We start from the raw sequence: 19,339 nt of genomic DNA on the forward strand, positions 1-19,339 counted from the left end.
ACCTCCTTTCTGTGTCTCTTATTGCACTTGTGCTCCTTTGCGTGAGCCCAGCCCCTCTGGGGATGCCAGGGGCCTGCAGAGCTTGCAGAAGGCAGCACAGGTGGTGGGATGAAGCAGAACTGGAAGGAGTGCTGAGGAGAGCTGAGGAGTCCCGGTGTGCAGGTACCTGGTGAGCACATTGCTTTGAAACAGCACGCCCGTCGGGCTGAAGTGCCCAGGAGGTGAGACTCTGAAATCACACCCTTGAATCAGGAGCCAGAGCTCTCTGCCTTTGGCAAGCCTGAAATCCCTCTGCCTAACAGATGCAACTCAGCTGCTCCATCCCCAGCCTCAGGCTCTGGGAGAATCTTTCCTACAGAGAATGTAGACAGACAGACAGACAGGAGGCCAGGACCCCTCCAACTGTGGATGCTGACAGATTTCTGCCCTCACCAGTCATCAGATCGGCTTTTTCCCTTTGCTAGATTCCAGAGGAATAGACTCCAAAGCCAGTCTCCCAGTTCTGCCAGGTGCATGAGAAAGGGCTGGATGCAGCTCTTTTTGCAGGAGACTCAGGTGTCCTAGGCTGGTTTCTCAGGGGGTTTTGGCCATCTTTGCTGTAGTTTGGCAACATCAGAGCTTGTGGAAGGAAATGATCCTCTGCTTGAGTAACCAAGTACAAAGCCGAGAGTTAATAGCTTACATCCTCCTGCAGCCTCACACTGTCTTCCCTTGCAGCCAGGTCCTGGCAGAAAGAGAGCAGCCTCCATCCACTACTTCAGAAACTGTCTTGGTTCCTCTTGGTACAGAAAGATCTGCTCACATTACATTACATTTATTCTTTCTAGGGAATGTGGATTTCTCTGCAAAATTAAGACTTTTCATTACAACCTCACAAGTCATTTGCTGCAGTAACAAGCAGCAGGTTTCTGCTTACTGGAGGCATACAAGTGCTGAGGTGGCACAAGACCTACATGCTCACTCCCCATCACTAGATTTTCTGCCTTGCCCTCTCTCCAGCAGCATCTGGCAGAGGGATGATGCAGGATCTGTTTCTCCACAAAAGCTTTTTAGAGAGGGGACAAGGCTCTGACACATGTCATTGCTGTTTGATCTCTGGCATGCCTGGCTCCCCATCGAAGGGCTCGCACTTCATGACGCTGCTTCATTTGAGCATCTGTTACCACATCGTGCTGAGGCTGACAGATGCTTCCAAGCATCAAGCTTCCTGTTGGCAGGCCTGAGCCTACAGGCTGTGGTGTGGGAGGACCTGGAATCCCACTGGGGCAATGAGCCTGGAGCCCATCAGCCAGAGATTGTTTTGCTCTTCTGAGAGGGTTGGAAAGGTATCCAGTGGTTCCTAGTATTCCCAGCAATCCTCTCACCCCTAACATCCAGATATTTGTATGCACCTTCTGCTTACAGTTCATGATGGCACTGTTGAAGGGAGTGAATAGATTTTTGTCTTAGTCATTCCTGCAGTCGCTGACAATCTCTCTGCACCTGGAAAACTTTGTAACTTCATTTAATATACCTGGGGAAACCAGGCTTTCTCTTTTCCTTCCTGGTGCAGGCTGGTGAATGACTTGTTGTCCTGTTTTTTATTTCCCAAATGCCTTTATCCTAGGAGACTAGCCCCTAACTTTTGCCTTTTGAGAAGTGTCCTCTAGTGGCTTTGAACTGCACTGTAGGGTCTAACTGTTCAGGACGAAGAGTTATGGACATCCCTGTTCTCTGCCCCCAGTGCACTTGTTTGTGTTCTTAAGTTTTGCGGGCTCTTTCTGATCATCTTCTGCCACAAGGATGGTCTCAGTATGTCCCTGGTTCTCAAAAGCTGCAATGCTAGGAACTGGACAGATCCTCAGTATGGCTTTTGCCATGGAGAGCTTTCCATATATGATGTCAGAGTGTGAGATGCTGATGCCAGGCAGGAGGAATTTGAGTGGTGGGAATAGGGCTGGACAGTCACTTAGCTGTTATATGCACTTCTTGTTTCCAAGCTTATGGTCTAGAGAATTAAAAAGAAACCCCACCCTGGGAAAATCCCATCCTCAGGCAAAGCACCCTTCTTTCTACCCCACCCTGTGCTTAGTCACTTCCCAACCCATCACCTCCTGGATTCCCTTTCTCTTGTTCTATAAAACAGTGCCTAATTTTGATCTCCTTGGAATTTATGGGCCACATCTTGCTTCCCTTTGAAAGATTTGGAGAGATTTAATTGTGCAGATTATTTTGAAACCAACGAAACTATTTTAACCATAAATTTGAAAATTCCTTTGATGAGAGTGATCGGGGCAGGAAATCACATGCAGTCAAAAGGGGAAAATGTAATAAACAGGCCCTGGGCTTTTATTTCAGCATTTTTCCAAGGACCTCTGTCATTCGTTTACTCTGGTCCACCTTGTCATGTGCCACCTGGCTACCCAAGCTGGCCTGGGAGGAGCCAAGGTGACACAGTCATAGGTATAAAGCACAGGCAGCACCTCTGGGTCACGAGGCTGGCACCTGCCAATCAGCAGAAGACACTGCTTGGGGAATGTGGCTGTTTCCACCTTTCCTTCTGCCCTGAAAATCACCAGAGACCCATCCAAGGCAGACCTAGGGACCCTTTCTCCTCCATGAAGAGGGCAGAGAGTAGGTAGGACACTTTTGGCCGGTTCTGCTGCTGATATGTCCCACTGTTTACTTTCTTCCCAGCACACCCTGTCATTGAGAATGGGCAGGTGGAATGTCCCCAGGGATACAAGAGACTGAACCGGAGCCACTGCCAAGGTAAGGATGCTGATTTCACATCTCTCTCAATTATCTAACTCTAGATACAACTATTTAACTTCCTGATATAGATCTACAAAGAACGTGACTTATAAAAATCTCTGTGCTTTCATCAAGAATGAGGGAAAACGAGGTAACATGACTCAGGTGATAAGCATAGTCAGTGTGTAGTTGGGCCAGCACAAGAAAACTCACCTGTTAAGTCCTACTGACCCATTAAGGATCTGTGTTGCTGCTCTGCTAAGTGTGAGTATAAAAACACTTCCCCTGTAGTCTGAAGCAAATTCTCTTGCCTGAAAACACTTGAGGCTGTCAGCTTGTTCATTTGTTCATTTACAGGTAGGGGAGTACCATAAAAGTGATTCCTTCTGTTCTGAACACATCACTTGTCTGTGTTGCCAGGCTGCCTTGCCTGCCGTTCCTCAGTCCCATGGTCCTTCATCCTCAATATGAGGAAGGCACCGTCTCTCCACTTTCCTCTCTCGTTCATGTTTATTTGGCATCCCTTGGACACACAGTGCTTGTGTTTTTCCATGCTCCAACTGAATTGGAATTTTATGGTTCCCTTCTCATGATTCATGATAAGCTGAGAGGTGTCATCTCGAAGATGCAGCGGGGAACTTGGGCCCCAGCCATGAAAACCTAGGGCTGGCAATCCAATGACTCATGTCTTTTAGTTGGGACTTTCCACCATACTTACTTAATTAATGATTCAACCTCCCCATGTTGTCCTGAGGGAGAACTTTCAACAGCACAACAGCTTCTATTTTCCTTGGTGCTCAGATCTCATCCCTCATACAGCCATAGACAGTGCTATGAGCACGAGGAGCTACCCAGAGACATCAAATGAGAGTTGGAGTTGCAGAGCAGCTGGAGGAACTCATGTCAGTAAGCAGAGACCTGCAGCACCTGCTCTGGACTTGCATCCGCTCTGAAAGAGGGAGAGGGTCAGAGGAGCAGAGGAAGATGGCAATGTGGAGTTGTCTAGGAAGATGTTTTTGCACAGGAAGAAGCATGAACCCGAGATTTGTGCCTCTGCATGCTCATTTGTGAGCTGAGCTGGAGAAATACTATTCTGCAGACACTCTGTTGCCTCAAGGTGCTTTTCCCATCTCTGTTGTTGCAGCAGGACGTGTGTCGGGAAGCCCAGCACCTTGCTTCAGAGTTCAGGGTTTGGCCAATAGACTGTGGGAGAGACTACCTAGGGCCTTCTCTTTCCAGCCCAGGTAGAAGGGAAGCCAAGGGACTAGACAAGGACTGATGGTTCCTGAGGGAATTGTAGGAGAGGAGCTGAGCTGTGGCTTTGCAGGCTGTCATCGAAGCACATATGAGTGACTGGGTGAGAGCCCTGGCAGAAGCCCACTTTCCTCTGTTCTGTATATAGACAGAAAGGACTGTATCTGGTGCCTTTCAGAAGAGGAACAAATACCTTGTATCTGCAAGATCTCCTTTCCTTTCCTTGCTGCATCCCATTGAACAGGAACAAGGCTGCAGTGAGTCTGAGTTGAGAATGCCTGGAAGACCCAGCCAGGGAACCTCCCAGTGCTGCTGAGAATAATGGCACTGGAAGGGATAATGTGGTTGCTAGACATGAGGCAAAGATTGTGTTGGAGGTAGGGAGCTGTGGTCACTGCACAGGGCACATACCAGCACCTTGGTGCCCCTCTATCCTTGGTGTCTGTTGCTGACTCAGGTCCTTTGTGTTCATCAAGCACCAGAGTAAATGAGCCTGCACCTTCCCACCAGAGACAGCCTGACCCAGCATGGCTATTTCTGAGGAGCATTAGCAGGCTTGTGTGGGGTGGGAAGAAACATCTGAGACAGTGTATGGATCTTGTTTTGTGGCCCCTGAGGACTCTTCTTGTGGGCAAGCTCCATCCCTGCCATGCTGCAGGGGGTAGGAGTGCATGGCCTGGTTTTGTTCCCTGTGGTGATTTCCACTGTGGGTGTGTCCTCTGCTGCCAGTGGAATTGAGGGGGTTGGACTGAGACTGGGTTGTAGCTCTCTTTTAAATTAAGCTCATAAAGCTCAGCCCTTGGTGCTTGTTTGTTTTATGCTCTCATCACTCTAATCCCTTCAATCCCTTTGTTTATGTGGAGGCCAAACACTTCATCCAGTTGGTGTGCTGAAATGACACGGTGCTTCAACCATGCCGGGGAGTGACAGGGAGGAACCCTGAGGCTCCTCCGGAGAGTCCAAGCCTCTTCTCTGAGTGGAGTTCTCAGCACATTTGGGCCACTGGTTGTTCTCATGAACTCTGTCTTGTGCTTGGTACAGAGTAGGAGACCATTACATTATGCAGCCAAATCCTACTCCTCCCTGGCCTGCTGCATGTACTTGTAGCATTGGTACTTCCAATTGACTGAACATCATTGCCTGGTCTTCATGGCCCTTGTGCATCTCAACCATGTATGGGGCAGCTGGTGGGGTGAACAGGGCAGTTTAAGAGCACAGGGCTGGGGAGGACCTCTCAGGTTATGAAGTCTGAACTCCAGCTGTCATAGCTGGCTGTGTGACACCCCGACTTCCACCAAGCAGTGACGCTTCAGCTCTGATGAATAAGGTAGTGCTGGGCAAGCCATTCCTGAGCCTGGCTGCTTTCAGTCAGGCTCTTCCAGTAATTCCGTCCCTCCAAGTGTCCCAGCAGCCTGCCTCTGCACCCCTTCCACCTTGAGCCAGTCTCTAGAGCACTACTGGGTGCTCTCAGGGCATCTGAGGTCCCAGCAGTGCCTTGTACACTGGCACTGGGACTGCCCTGTGTCTTTGGAAAGTGTTTAGCATAGTGCTGCCTAGCATCACGTTGGTATTTCTTGGTCTTGGCATCTCACAGCTGTCCTGTGAGCAGAGAGTGTGCCAGGTCCCCCTCACTGCCTGCTCCCATGTCTTAGCTTGTGGTATACATTCCTGTGATTTGTCCTGGGGTGGTGCTGAGCTTCATCCCACTCCTGACACTCCGTGCTCCCATCCAGCTCTTCCTGCATGTTCATGCTTCCTGACACAGCGCATTTCATCTGCACACTAACTTTTCTGGGCCAAGCTCTTTAGTGAAGATATAAAGCTACAATAATTCATGAGGAGGGCTTCTTCCTCATTCTCCACCTTGAAAATAGCCCTCAGCTTCTCCTTATGCACCTTTTGCCAATCCCTGTCTTCTCCAGTTTAGCTCATACATTCCTGTGTGGTGCTGTAGGAAAGGCTTTACTGCAGGCCAAATGGGTGAGTGTGATGATGTTCGCCTTGGATACGCTCAGCTCTCTTCCCAAAGACTGTGCCTGATGTGTGCTGGGGCAGAGATAGAGGCAGGGCTTGAGCTTGGCAACTTCCCGCTTTTTCAGCCTGTTCTGGAAGAAGACACTGCCACAACTTGATCCACCACCCCCCTGCCTCTGAAGGGTTTCAGTCACTGCCTTACTGTGGGCTGGCACTGAGATTTCCAGTAAGGATCCTCTGCAGATGGTGGCTACATATGAGCAGGACCAGGAATTAGGTGAAAATACAGGACCCACCAGTCAAAGCTTGCAAACAGCAACTGTGATGGCTACAGCTGTGGTGGCTCACCATAGGGGCCACATCTGTTTTCCATGAGGACCACAAAGAGGAGCAGTCATTCATGAGCCATCCCTGCAGCTGCAGCGAGTTCTGCTCCACAGATGTGGGACTGCTGTTGCCGCAGAAGTCCCCACTGTGCTGCTCACTGGCTCGGCTGCCTCGGACACCAGACCAGCTGAGACTTACTTGGTCCATGGCACCTGAATGGGAGGTGCTGCGCAGGGGCTTTAGTTCACCCTCAGCTTCCTCACATCTCACCATCTTCTCCTGTCCACAGATATCAACGAGTGCTTGATTCAGGGCCTGTGCAAAGATGCCGAGTGTGTGAACACCCGCGGCAGCTTCCGCTGCACCTGCAAACCTGGCACCATGCTGGACCCATCCCGTAGCCATTGCATCTGTAAGTGCTTCAGGGAACCCCTCAGTTTGGGAAAGGGCCTGAGCAGGACCCTACGGCTCAGTGGAGGCTGCAGCGTGCTTTGTGTCTCTTGCAAGTGCAGTTGAGTTACACTGTCCTGCGCTTGTGTGCAGGATGGGGCCCTGTGCCTCAGGCTCCCTTCATGCATTGTTCTTTTCCGTGGACATCTCCTGGTCCCTGTGGAGCCTGGAGAGGATGTGGCTGCAGTGCAGCAGCAGAGGACTCAGCCTCCTGGGTTGAGAGTTTGCATGGGAGATGAATTTGCTGGAGGCTGGTGCTGCTGGGGCCGTGGCCTGATGGCTGAAGGCTGGGGACTGTTCTGGGGAGAGGGCAGAGAATTTCTCAGGACAGGCTGGGAGGTATAGGCTGAGAAAGGCTGGAGGGGGCCCTCTTCTCTTTTTTGAGAGTATAGAGCTTTACCTCGGGAACTGACCCTGCCATTGTGTTTTAGCGGACAAAGCGGTGTCGATGGAGCAGGGGCTGTGTTACCGCTCGGCAGCAGGAGGCGTGTGCTCCTTCCCCCTCTCCCACCACATCACCCAGCAGATTTGCTGCTGCAGCCGTGTCGGCAAGGGCTGGGGGAAGAACTGCGAGGAGTGCCCCATGCCCGGCTCAGGTGAGACGTGCCTGCTTCAGCTTTGCCTGCTCTAGTTAGACTGGAATTTGGGCTTGCCTGGACTTACTGACACACAGACAGCTGCAGGACCCAGAGCTGAGCAGTGCAAATGCTGGCTTATGATGTGGGTACAGCAGCCCAGGAAGCAGACCCGGATAATACTGGGAAGGCAGAGAAATCCCTAATAGGAAACCACTCTGTACCAGAGGGAGAGAACAGCCATACCTGCGCCTGGCTTTGCTCGACAGTCTTTTAGTCTCACGTACATCTGCTAGGATGAAAGCCAAGTGAGAATGAGTTTACCATGTCTCAGCATGGGGTAGAGTGGAGAGGAAAGCACTGAGATCTTCAGGTGGTTTGTGCAGAGCATCTTGAGTAATGTGCGAAGCACTCCATGCCAAGGTACCAAAGGTTGACTTTTATCTGCTCCCTTGCTCAGCTTGGACCTTCCTGTGGCATAATCTCTTCCTAGCAATACTGACCTAGGGAAGGGATTTAGGTTTTGATGTCTGAGAGTACCAGCCTGTGCCAATTAGAAAACCCACTCTGCCCTATAAGCAGATACCTTCTCCTTGAAGCATCCACCTCCTGCAGCCCAGATGTCTTTCTACAGGATTTAACCCTTTGAAATCTCCAGGAAATGATAGGATGGGAGAAAGAGGTGCCTGCATGCCTGTCCATCTTCATTCTTCCACTTGTCCCACCATGATGTCGGGGTGTGATAAGCCAGGTGATGCCTGTACCAGCCTCTTCCTTCCAATCTCTGCCCTCTAAAGCTTTGATCTGATTTTCTCTTGCAGAAGCCTTCAAGGAGATCTGTCCAGCAGGACACGGCTACACTTACTCCAGCTCTGATATCCGCCTGATGATGAGGAAGGCAGAGGCAGAAGAACTGCCCTTCAGCTTGGAAGAGCAAGGGGAGAGCAGCAACTGGACATTGGACTGGGCAGCAAGGAGACAGCAACTGCAGGACAGCCTGCGTGGGAGCTTCCTGGAGGCATTTCCCCACCCTGGTGCCTCAGCAGGAGAGGGTAGTGTGGGGTCTACTGCTTAAAGCCATTCCATTGGGGCACCTAGCAAGGGTGGGAAAGTTCCCAGGTACTGCCATGCTGGATGGACTTCTAGCTAATAAGGGTTTTCTACATGTGTATAAATATGCAAGGTGTTCTTCAGCACTACTGGTGTTCCTGGCACATGAGACACCACCATGTCTTCAGGCCTTTGGAGAGGAGGTTGAGTGTTTCAGGCTCCTGGGACCACATCTTTGCAGCTGGTGCTGGCTGGCCAGGATGCCTCCACTGGGACCTCAGGTCTGCGTGGCAGCCCTGGCACTGCAGTCTTCAGGCTTTCCTCCAGCCCAGCTCTAGGGAAGTGTGACCAACTGCTTGTGCCAGCACCTGCTGGAGCAGAAGCTCTTGGGGTCTTCACAGTGCCAGGAGAGGAGTCCAGGTGTGTTGGTTTTGGGAACAAGCTCTTACAGAAGAGCATGAGGAACTGAGCTGTATTGTCTTAGAGGTGAGGTGAAGTTAAAGCAGCCAGGGATTGAGTGTATGCCTGCCTGCCACGTCTCTACTCACCATGCACTCTTTCACTTTCCAGGTGAAATTTCTCCTGCTGTGCAGGTGAGTAAGGTTTGTCTTGCTACATTTGGGTGTATCCATGGTAGATTGATGGGCAGAGAGGTGACAAGGAGGTGTGAAATGTGGTCAGAGAGGGCACTAAAGAGAGCAAGCAGCTGCTGCCAGAGAAAACAGCTTGTGAACTGCGAACCCTATCACCCTGGCTGACTTGCTGTGTCTGAAGGCACTGTGCCATGTGCGCACTCAGCCCTTGCTAAGAGGCCATTAGCTCAAACCAGCAGGAGCTGAGGGCTCTGCTGCAGTAGTTCATGGTCATCATTTACTCCAGTTGGTGTGTTTGCTGAGGCTGGGGTAGCAGCCCAGGTTGAGGCAAGAGCTGGCTGAGGTGTGGGCACTCACTGCCTGCTGTCAGCCTGACCTGGCTTTAGGGTTGATGGGCAGGAGGGGAAGGGAACGTGCTGCAGTCAGTTTGGGGAGCGCTCCTCTCATGGAGCTCAGTGTCTGGTTCAAGCCCAGCTCGTGGGCAGGTCTCCCTGTGCTGGTGTGGGTGCAGCAGAAACTTCACCGGAGCAGTCAGGGCAGGGGCCTCCAGCTCTGCCTGTGTGAAGTCACTCTGTCTGATGGGAGCAGCCTGGGGACTAATTCTCTGCCAGGCTCTTCCAGGACTGGGTTTCTTAATTAGGAAACTGACTTGAAAAATGGATGTCTCTTCATCCTTCCTGTCAGTAGAGGTTGAGCCATATCTCTTCTGAGCATCTCTGTGCCCACTTACTATAGCAACCTAGCCCCCAGAACGTACTTGCAGCCCCTCTGAAAGAGAGGACAGCACTGCCATCATCACTGCTTCATAGATGTGAAGTAATTTTCCCAAGGACATGTGAGAAATCTCAAGAAAGAGCAGAAATTTGAACCAAAGCTTCCAAATTTGAGGCAGAGCTAATCTGGGTCTAATGTTGCTCAGCTGCCTGTTTTCTTCATCCATTGTGGAAAGATTCTGAAAGCAGAGACCCAGGTTTTGCTCCAACATCTCCTTTGGCAGCCATGGATTTGCCATGAGGGGATGCTGAGAAAGAGCATGTAGCACCAAGCACCCTTCTGGTAGGTAGCACTATCGATGGAAGCAGTGTCTGTCCTCATCCCTTCAGAGCCACCAGTGACGACAGCAGTACATACTGTCACTGGGTGCCCTTTCTGGCCGCCTTGCGGAAGTGCCTGCCCAGTATCAGTGCCTTGGATGTCACGTGCATGGTGTGCTGGCATCAGCCCTTCTGTGGGCATCCGCCTGGGAATAGCCAGGAGCTGTGTTTTGTTCAAGATGATGTGCTCAGGACAGAGTGGCCCTGCCAGCTGCACCCAGCCATGGCAGTTTCTCCTCCCAGGGTGGTGTCTTGGGGAACAAGAGGAACCAGGAGGTGGGTGGGAAAATGTCTTGAGGATACCGCATCCCAGGTACATGCATGTGGATAGAGGCAGTCATATGTTTCCATCCCTCAGGGCACTGTTGATGCCACTCCAGAACCAGCCATGCGAAGAGGTGAGTGCCTGGCTGGCAGGAGGGCAGGGTGATTGCGGGGAAGAGGATGGGACAGCGAGGAGGAAGGAGAGCGGGGAAGCTGGGACCTGCTTCCTCTGCATAGCATTTGCTGGAACTGGGAAGGATGGGCTCCTGACTGGGCTGGTTGCAGGGTGGTGTCGGGGACACCCACCACGCTGGGATGGCTGATGTGGGCATGTAGGGATGTGGGAAGGTGGTGGATCTTAAGCAATGTGAAGGAGGTTGTTAAATAACAAGATGATGTGGTTGCTGCAGACACCCTGCAGCCGCTTCCCATGTTCTCCCTCGGGGCTATGGATGTGGAGACACCCAGCACGGGTAAACCTTGGGTGGGCGTCTCTGCCTGGGATCAGGAGCTGGACCTCACCTCTCTTCTTCCTCAGCAGACAAAGAGGAGTCTTGGCATGGTCCTCCCCAGCCTGGCCCCATCACCACTTGGGATGCTGCTGCTCCAACACAGACACCAGTGCAGGGCTCGGGTGTGTGTCCACCACTCTCAGAGATTTCCCTCCTCTCTCTGCCTGGCACTGTGAGGAAATTATGCCCCAAGATCTGCCCAGACGTTCTTTTCCTTCCCAAGCCTGCTTGTCTTCCTGCATGCCCCCCTTGACTGTCCAAAGAAAAGTTCCTGCCCTAAACAGCCCGGAGTGTTGTCCCAGACTGGTCCCGGCTGCTGCCAGCCGGGGAAAGATGACCGGCTGTGGGCAGGCACGAGAGCGATCCTGTAGGACAAGCAAAGTGTTTGGCTTTCCAGGTCCTTCCCTGCCTGCAGCTCGCTTGCCCGGCGCAGCAGCAGAGAGGGGGATCACGCGCCCGTTCTTGTGGCTTTGGCCCCGTTCCCCCAGCGGCCGGGGCTGACTCATCGGGAAGGGAGAGCACAAGGGGAGGCATGTGGCTCCCAGGGCAGCTTGTTTACTGTGCCGGAAACAAGGGCCCTGTTGTTCCAGAGTTGCTTAAGTGTCTGGGAGTGCAGCCCCTGCCCTCCGCCGCGGGCTGGAGCACCTTGGGGAGCAGGCCTGGCGGAGGCACCTTGCTGAGGAATGCGTTTTCCTCAATAGCCTTTTGTTTGGGGTTGGGCTGGCCCCCCCAGCCGCCTCAGTGCTGAGGGGTGTGCAGTATTCTGCTGCCCTCCCCTCTGCTGCCTTCAACCTGCTTCACAGGGTGGCAGGAGGTTGGAGCCCTGCTGTCACCCCAAAAGAATCCCCCTTGCAGGTGCCAGGCTTTGCTGCCAGCCCTCCTCCAAGGCCATGGGTCTGGCAGGCTTGCACCTCCCCTTTTTGGCGCAGGGCACGGGTGAGCAGTGCAGGGCACTTGGACATCCCAGCTGGGCTCGGGCCAGAGGATGTGGCAGGGTCTGCCATGTCCTCCCTGCAGGCCTACAGATGCAGTCTGTCTGAAGTCATAGAGGAGCAAGCGCAGCATCACTCCCCAAGAAAGGAAAAAGCAACATCCGCTGCATGGTGCTGGGGACACAGTCACTACACTCCACGCACCCTTCCAGTGCTGCCCTCAATGCCATGCTTTCTCCTCCCAGGGGCTGGTGGCTGTGCTTCTTCACCCTTCTCCTGCGGAGCTGGTGCTTGCGTGCTCACCCTGGAGGGATACAGGTGCTTATGCCACCCTGGCTACACATTGGACCCCAGCCGCCTCCACTGCATTGGTAGGTTGGCACCTCTGTGTGCTGGGCCTCAACAGACTGTTTGGTCCTTCAGGCTCCTGGGGGAAGGTTTTCTGGCAGCTTTGCTGTGGGGCTGGCAGGGGACTGCAGGTGGTGACTGCCTCTCTTCCTTGCTTGCCTGGGTACAGATGAAGATGAGTGCCTGGAAGATCCTTGTGCTGGAAAAGGTCGCTGTATCAACAGCGTGGGCTCCTATTTGTGTCTCTGCTACTCAGGGTACACCCTGGCTGTCTCAGAGGGCAAGCAGAGCTGTAAGGGTAAGTGTTTATCTGCTTGGCACAGGGCTGCCAGCTCCCCACAATCTCCCCAGTCTCCTGTGCTCCTGCTGTCTCATGCATGTACACATACACAAGCACTCATACACAGCTGCACACACTCATGCACACCTGCAAAGGCCTGCCCACAGGACTGCCCATGGACTGCCTGATCCGTGGGGATCACTCTCTCCTGGTTGCTGAGGGACAAGACCTTGCCTGTGATGATCTGGGCAGGAGCCCGTGATGCCAGGCCTGATCATTGCCTCATGGCAAGGGCAGCGCTAGGACAGATGGGGGATGGAGGACAGCCTGTCATGGGTCCCCTGAGCAGAGCCTGCTGCAGATGGAGCTGTTCCTTTCCTGCACCCAGCCTTCCCCATGCTGGAGGGGGAAGACTTCAAAACTGCATCCCTGTCTGTCGCCAGATCGAGATGAATGTGAGCAGCCCTCCACCTGCCGAGGACAGCGATGCATTAACACCCCTGGCTCCTACCGCTGCGAATGCAAGGAGGGCTTTGCCATGGGCCCCAGAGGACAGTGCGAAGGTGAAGCTTGCTGCTCCCTGGTCCCCTGCCCTCCATCCCACCCTGTGCCGAGCTGAACACTTTCTTTCCTCAGCACTCTGTCTTCTGGAAGGGAGGAATGACCCCGCCATGTTTGTCTGCCTTGTGCTCTTGCTGAGGGCTGCCTGTCCTCTCCTCTGCCTGCCCAAGGGACAGGCTTTCCCAAGCAAAGAGAGGAGAGTTCTCCCAAGATCCTCTCTCACCTCTCAAGGGAGATCCCTCATGATCAGCCCATGCAAGCTTCCCATTGTGGGAGGAGATGCCCATCCATTTTCATGCCGCCTTGACCCTGTTATCAGCCCTGCATGCCTGGACTGCAGGAAGAGACTCAGGCCACCTGTCCTCTCAGCATCCCATTCACATGGCATGACCTGGGCCCTTCAGAGCATTCTGTCTTGTGAACATACCGTGTGCCTGATCAGAGATCCTCCTTTCTCACTAGCTCATCTCCAACAGGAAGTAGGAGGCTATTTTAGGAGGCAGTACAGGAAACAGGGTGTGCACAGAATGCTACTCCCCCCCACGTGGCCTCCAGAAAGCACTTGCCTTAAGTAATTCCTGAGCTGGAGGCTGTATCCTCGTTTTTCGTCAAGTCCTTGATGAAACAGCCCTGCACAGATGTTCTCTGATCCCTTTATCTGCATGTGCACATTCCTGGCCTTGGCAACATCCTGCAGCAGTGAGTTTTGCTGCTGGATTATGTCAGCCCTCAGGTATGGGTGTAGGATCTTGAGTGATAAGTGGGACTGTAAGAAGCGTTATTGCCCAAGCCCTAGCAAACTCATCTCACCTCTTCTTGGGCATTGCTGTCCCATGAAGGAGGACTCTGAGGATCCAGCCAGGGGAGACAGCCTGGAGAAGGCTGCACTGTTTGCCTTTGTGAACCTGAAAGGAGTGTGTTTCTTGGCAGATGTCAACGAGTGTGTGGATCCCAGCCCTTGCCGCAGCGGGAAGTGTGTCAATACGCTTGGATCCTATGAATGTGTCAGCTGTGGGGATGGTTACCGGCCCAGGAATGGGAAATGTATTGGTGAGGAGCTTGGGCTGCCTCTGTGCAGCACCCTCACCCACCGCAGCAGTGCTCCCTGCAAAAGGAGCAGGAGCACTCGCAGCACCCTTCTCCCATGGGCAGCCAGCCTGCATGGCCAGGGCACATGCCAGTGTGGTCTGGATGGTGGGGATGGCCCTGAGCACCCTATCATGATACGTTGCTCTTGCTGTGTCACACAGACGTGGATGAGTGCCTTGTGGAAGGGACTTGTGCTCACGGACGGTGTGTCAACCTGGATGGCTCCTTCCGCTGCTCCTGCTACCGGGGCTACGAGGTGGCACCTGACGGGAAAAGCTGCAAAGGTACCACAGAGCCATGGGTCCAGACCCTCTGAAATGTCATGCATCCAATCCAGAGGTTTCCCTAGGTTCTTTCTGAGTACTTGTCTCTGCCTCAATCCTGGCCATCATGTTGGCTGGTTCTCTCAACACATCTGCCCCTGGTCATGGTTGCTTCGTGTCCTTCCCACTCATCCCCCTCTCCCTCGTGTGCTTATGCAGACATCGATGAGTGCACATCCCAGGCTGCCTGTCCCTCCAGACTCTGCCTCAACACCGAGGGCTCCTACTCCTGCATGGCTTGTGATGTTGGCTACATCATCTCCAGAGATGGCAGCACATGTGAAGGTATCCCGTTCCCAGGGAAAGATAAGCGGGTGCTGGAGGGAATGAGGCATTACCATAGGTGGGTTATTGATGGGGCCTGGGGACTTCTTTAGCAGCAGAATCCTTCCCCAGCTCTTTAGCTCTCTTCAGCAAGGAGTATGGGGGACTGCGAGCAGATGTTGCTTAGAGCAGCAGGAAGGTGATCTTCCTCACTCAGGAAAGGAGTAGGGGGAAAGGACTTACTGATGGTGACCTGGGGGATGTTTTCAAAGGCCACAGGAGCACAGGAAGCCTGGAAACATGGGCAGAGAGGAGTTGTGTGTGTTTCAGTTCAGAACTGTGTGCCAGGGAGATTGTACCCCAAATGTAGGCACTCAACACAAGGAAAAACCTTGGGTCCTCAGCCAGCGGAGAGACTGTGGGCACCCAGGTTTCATCATTTTTCCCCAGCTCCTAATGCAATTTGGACATGTTTAAAAAGTAAACCTTAGTTGAAGGGCCCTGCTGTGCCAGATACGCATGGCAGAGTTAACACCCACATCCATCTGTGTTGGTTGCATTGCTGAGACATGAGAGTGCTCTGTCCCAGCCTTACAGCCCAACCGCCTCAGCCCAGGCAGGGAAACTCCCTCCCTGATGGCTTCCCCCAGGGACCTCGTTTGCTTGAGATGGCTTGATGCTAATTCCCTATTTGGGACAAGGGAAGGGAGAAGGCAAAGCTGGCAAAGGTGTTTGTTCAAAGATTGACTGTGTGCTTCGAATTTCTCTCTGGAGCACTACAGAGCTCTGCAACCTGCGTATAGCTGGCAAACAGAAGATCTTGCCTTTGATGTGACTCTCAGAAGACCTGCCTGCATAGGGGCCTCCAATGGGGGAGGAGAGGGAGGCTTTCCTCCCTCTCTTCTCCTCTGTTTTGGTGTCTCAGAAAACCAGTGTGAAAGGAGCATATTTTCCATCTGATTTTTGAGTGCAGTTGAAGAAACAGTTTGATCCCTTCCATCTACCAACTCCCCTGCTTCCCAGGGGTCCATGTGAGCCCCTTCTCAGGCATCTTGCCCCCGCTGTGTCACCAGGGCACTTTATCAGAGTTCAATGTTGTTTAGGTCACACTGACCCGATGGCAGGATGGCACATTCTTCCTTGCCTTGGTTGCTGGCCTTGTCTGTGGATCTGGGTTTCATATCTGAAAAGTGATAAGGGTTTTATGATAGCTTTGTGATAAATAAACTAGGTTATGGTTCACCACCAGAGAGTTTCAGGAATATTGCTACTTCCAGTCATTTGAGACTAAACAGCTGGGAATTCTGCCCTGAGGCAGTAGAAATCAATGCTTTTTTATGCCTGGGCTGTGCTCAGTGCTCTGTGGAGGGGATGGGAAGGTCCCCGTTCTGCCCTCCGGGGTTGCCCGTCTGAGGACTTTAGCTCCTGGCAGGGTAGAAGAGTGGAGCAGGACCTTGTCCACTAGCATATCTTCTGCTGCGTGAATACCAGACAATCCTTCTGATTAGCAGTGTCCTCCAATGCTTTCCCCTGCTTCATGGGCCTGCAGGCAATGGCAGTCTGCTGGCATCTTGCAGCCCTCTGTTAGAGGGAAGGTACCCTTCTCTCCTCTGCTGTGAGCAAAATCCTCAGAGTGCCAGCAGGCTGTGGCCAAGGCCTGGGAAAGTTGGGTGGGAAGAGGTTTGTGAGGAGCTCTGCAGCTGGTTGAGAGCTGATGTAAGCCCCTGGCCAGCTTTGCTGGGAGAAGGACATTGTAGGCAAGTCTGACAGGTAGGAAAGCAGAGCTGCAGAAAGTATGAGTGGTGCTTAATTGCTTTTCTGATCTTCACTCTCTTGTGGTTTGGTGAAGAGAGGGTTTGTCAGCAGCTCTGGCTCTTCACGTGGTAGTTGTGGTACACAGTGCAGAGGTCTTCTGGAAGTGGACACTGGGATTAGCATTATCCCTGTGCTTACAGGATCACAGAATGGCTGAAGGGGGCAGAGGCCTCTGGAGATAATCTAGTCCAACCCCCCTGCACAAGCAGGGTTGCCTAGAGCTGGTTGCCCAGGACTATGCCCAGTAACTCCAAGGAGGGAAACTCCATGACCTCTTTTGGGAACCTGTGCCAGTTTTTAATAAACCTCACAGTAAAAAAGCATTTCCTGATGTTCAAACAGGACCTCTTGTGTTTCAGTTTGTGCTTATTGTCTCTAGTCCTGTCACTGGGCACCACTGACTTCGTCCTGCGATCCAGTTCATCCTGGATCCCAGGATAGGGGGGCGAAGGGTCTGGGCTAACTTCTCACACCCCAGTAACAGGGTCTCTGCCTTCATCTCACTGTGATGAGATGGTCTGGCAGCTCAAACCCACCTTGCAGCCAGCAGCTGGGTAGTGGGTGGGGATCCTCTCTAGTGGCAGAAAGAGCTGGGGCCTCACTCTATGCTGTGCCCTTCTCTTGGCAGATGTGAATGAGTGTGAGGACCCTGCTGTTCGCTGTCTGGGGGGACAGTGCAGGAACACCCCGGGCTCCTACGAGTGCCACTGCCAGGCTGGCTTTGAGCTCATCAATGGCACCACATGCAAAGGTATGAACCCCCTCCCCACAGTTCTCTGGGTCCGACATACAGCCTTCCTATGTACCCCGCTTCTTTCCTGGCAGGGAGAATGCCAGAGCCGAAGCAGGTGATGGCACATCCGTAAGGTTGTAGTCAAATCACCATGGACAGAGAAAATCTGTCTCCATGGTGAGAAAAACAGGGGCCAGGAGTCCTTCGAGGGCTGTCTTTAGAGAATGGGGAGTGAGGATGTGGCTTTGGTGAAGGATGTCCCCCAGCGCTGGGTGTATGGCCCTGACTCTGCTCCCTCTGCAGATGTGAACGAGTGTCTCAACAGCGAGATCTGCAGCCCCAATGGCGAGTGTCTCAACAGTCACGGATCCTATTTCTGCATTTGTGCTCCTGGCTTCTCGAACGTGGATGGTGGAGTCAGTTGCCAAGGTGAGCTGAAGGATGTCAGGGACATACCTTGGGTCCGGCCTTCTGCTCCTTCCCCTGCTGTGAGATCCAAATTGATGATTTTGGCCTGATTTTGCAGATGTGGATGAATGTGCAGACAAATCCCGGTGCTCACAAGGCCAGTGTCTGAACACAGAAGGCTCCTACAGGTGTCTGTGTGAAAATGGGTTCAAACACTCCCAGGAGACTGATGACTGCGTGGGTGAGAGCTCATTGTTTGGGAGATCAGTCCCCTGGAGTTTGGGGGGGATGGATGCAGCCAGTGCAGGAGGGAGGGCAGTTCTGCTCCCAGCACGCAAATTTGCTGGTGACATCTGAGGAGGACTAGCAATGGCTCAGGGCCTCTGGCCAACTAAACTTGACCCAGGTGCCACAGTGAGCAAGCAGAGTCCCCATCTGACCCTTCGTCCTCCTCCCTGCAGATGTGGATGAGTGTAAAGAATATGGGGATGCCATCTGTGGCACGTGGCGGTGCCAGAACAGCCTGGGCTCCTACCGTTGTATCATGGGCTGCCAGCCCGGCTTCCACTGGACCCCCTTGGGTGACTGCATTGGTGAGTACAGTCCTGGGCGTCCCTGTCTCTCCTCCTGGAAGGGACAGGGTGGCTGTGCAATATCTCTGCCAGGGGCATGGGAGAGAAGGAGGAGGAGGAGGAAATGTATGGCTGGTGGAGAGGCAGATAATGCTGAGAGTTTGTTTTCTTGGCTGAGCTGCCTGCTTGTGTCTAGACTTCTCTCTTCCTGGCACCTGGAACAGACACAGCATTGTGCTGCTTTCCGCTCAGGGAGAGTCGTGAGCAGGTTACAGCCATTCCAGACTTGGGGCTGAACTGCAGCTCCCTGTGAGCTTTGCTTGCTGGGACTGCTGACTGTGCCAGTCACCTGCCTGCAGAGCTGGGTGAGGGGAAAGGCTGCTGGTACCACCGTATGCTAGACTGGGAAGTCTGGGTTTGGAGTTCAGGCTCCAGCAAAGAGGAAAGAGCAAAGGGATTTCTGCAGTTTTTGAGACTCCTCCCAGCTCAGGGAAGGCTGCAGCAAGGAGAAGCTGCTGCCAGCTGCTGGGCTGCAGGGCTGTGCCAGGTCTCAGGCTTAGCATGTGGAACTGCTTCTGGCCTTGGGAGCAGCAGGCTGTGGGCACACAGCTGCCTTAGCTGCTCCGGGGAAATCTCTCCCATGCAGCAGCAGGAGGGGAGCAGTACGGTAAACCTGCCCTCTGTAGGCAGAGGACCCAGTTGTGACTGTCCAATCTCACTGGGCAGGGACAAAGGAGAGATTACTCCCTGGCACTACAGCAGTTGGAGAAAGGACCAGGTCAAGAAAGTTGGGGCAGGAGGATATCATCCTAGATCTGTCTGCACTTGCCCCACACACCTCAGCTGCACCTCTGTATCTCCTGCCAATGTGCACCTGTAGGGTCTGTGTCCGTTTACTCCTCTGCAGGGACCTGTGCTATCCTCAGTCACCCCTGTCGGCCACATCGCACACTTCCTATCCGTTTCCCATTCCCACCCTGCTCCTGTTGCTCTATCCACATGCCCTCCTTGCAGCTCTGGATGCTGCAGGAAGGATCTCTTAACACGCACCGCACTTACAGCAGGGGAGTGGGGCAGCCTGACCCAGTCCCTTGCATCAAGGAAATATGTGCCCTATCACCAGGTCTTGGGGTCAAAGCAGAAGAGCCTAGGCAGGGGAGATCCATTGGAAGGGGTGGGGTCTTGGGC

General features: G+C 53.2%; 1 protein-coding gene across 1 annotated transcript in view; it reads left to right on the forward strand.

The window, feature by feature from the left end:
- The window catches only part of LTBP2 (latent transforming growth factor beta binding protein 2), a gene marked incomplete at both ends in the record, with an annotated part of 35,407 nt that overhangs the window by 12,026 nt on the left and 4,042 nt on the right, over window positions 1-19,339 (forward strand). The window contains 17 exons of the mRNA XM_009871778.1: window positions 2,677-2,751; window positions 6,578-6,700; window positions 7,170-7,334; window positions 8,135-8,365; window positions 8,934-8,956; window positions 10,409-10,448; window positions 10,856-10,948; window positions 12,004-12,129; window positions 12,276-12,404; window positions 12,830-12,949; window positions 13,878-13,997; window positions 14,198-14,320; window positions 14,519-14,644; window positions 17,067-17,189; window positions 17,475-17,600; window positions 17,698-17,820; window positions 18,041-18,178. Coding sequence (XP_009870080.1) covers window positions 2,677-2,751; window positions 6,578-6,700; window positions 7,170-7,334; window positions 8,135-8,365; window positions 8,934-8,956; window positions 10,409-10,448; window positions 10,856-10,948; window positions 12,004-12,129; window positions 12,276-12,404; window positions 12,830-12,949; window positions 13,878-13,997; window positions 14,198-14,320; window positions 14,519-14,644; window positions 17,067-17,189; window positions 17,475-17,600; window positions 17,698-17,820; window positions 18,041-18,178 — 2,004 coding nt within the window. The remainder of the gene's footprint in view (window positions 1-2,676; window positions 2,752-6,577; window positions 6,701-7,169; window positions 7,335-8,134; window positions 8,366-8,933; window positions 8,957-10,408; window positions 10,449-10,855; window positions 10,949-12,003; window positions 12,130-12,275; window positions 12,405-12,829; window positions 12,950-13,877; window positions 13,998-14,197; window positions 14,321-14,518; window positions 14,645-17,066; window positions 17,190-17,474; window positions 17,601-17,697; window positions 17,821-18,040; window positions 18,179-19,339) is intronic.

Source organism: Apaloderma vittatum, unplaced genomic scaffold, assembly GCF_000703405.1.
Source record: "Apaloderma vittatum isolate BGI_N311 unplaced genomic scaffold, ASM70340v1 scaffold16496, whole genome shotgun sequence".
Classification (NCBI taxonomy): Eukaryota; Metazoa; Chordata; class Aves; order Trogoniformes; family Trogonidae; genus Apaloderma; species Apaloderma vittatum.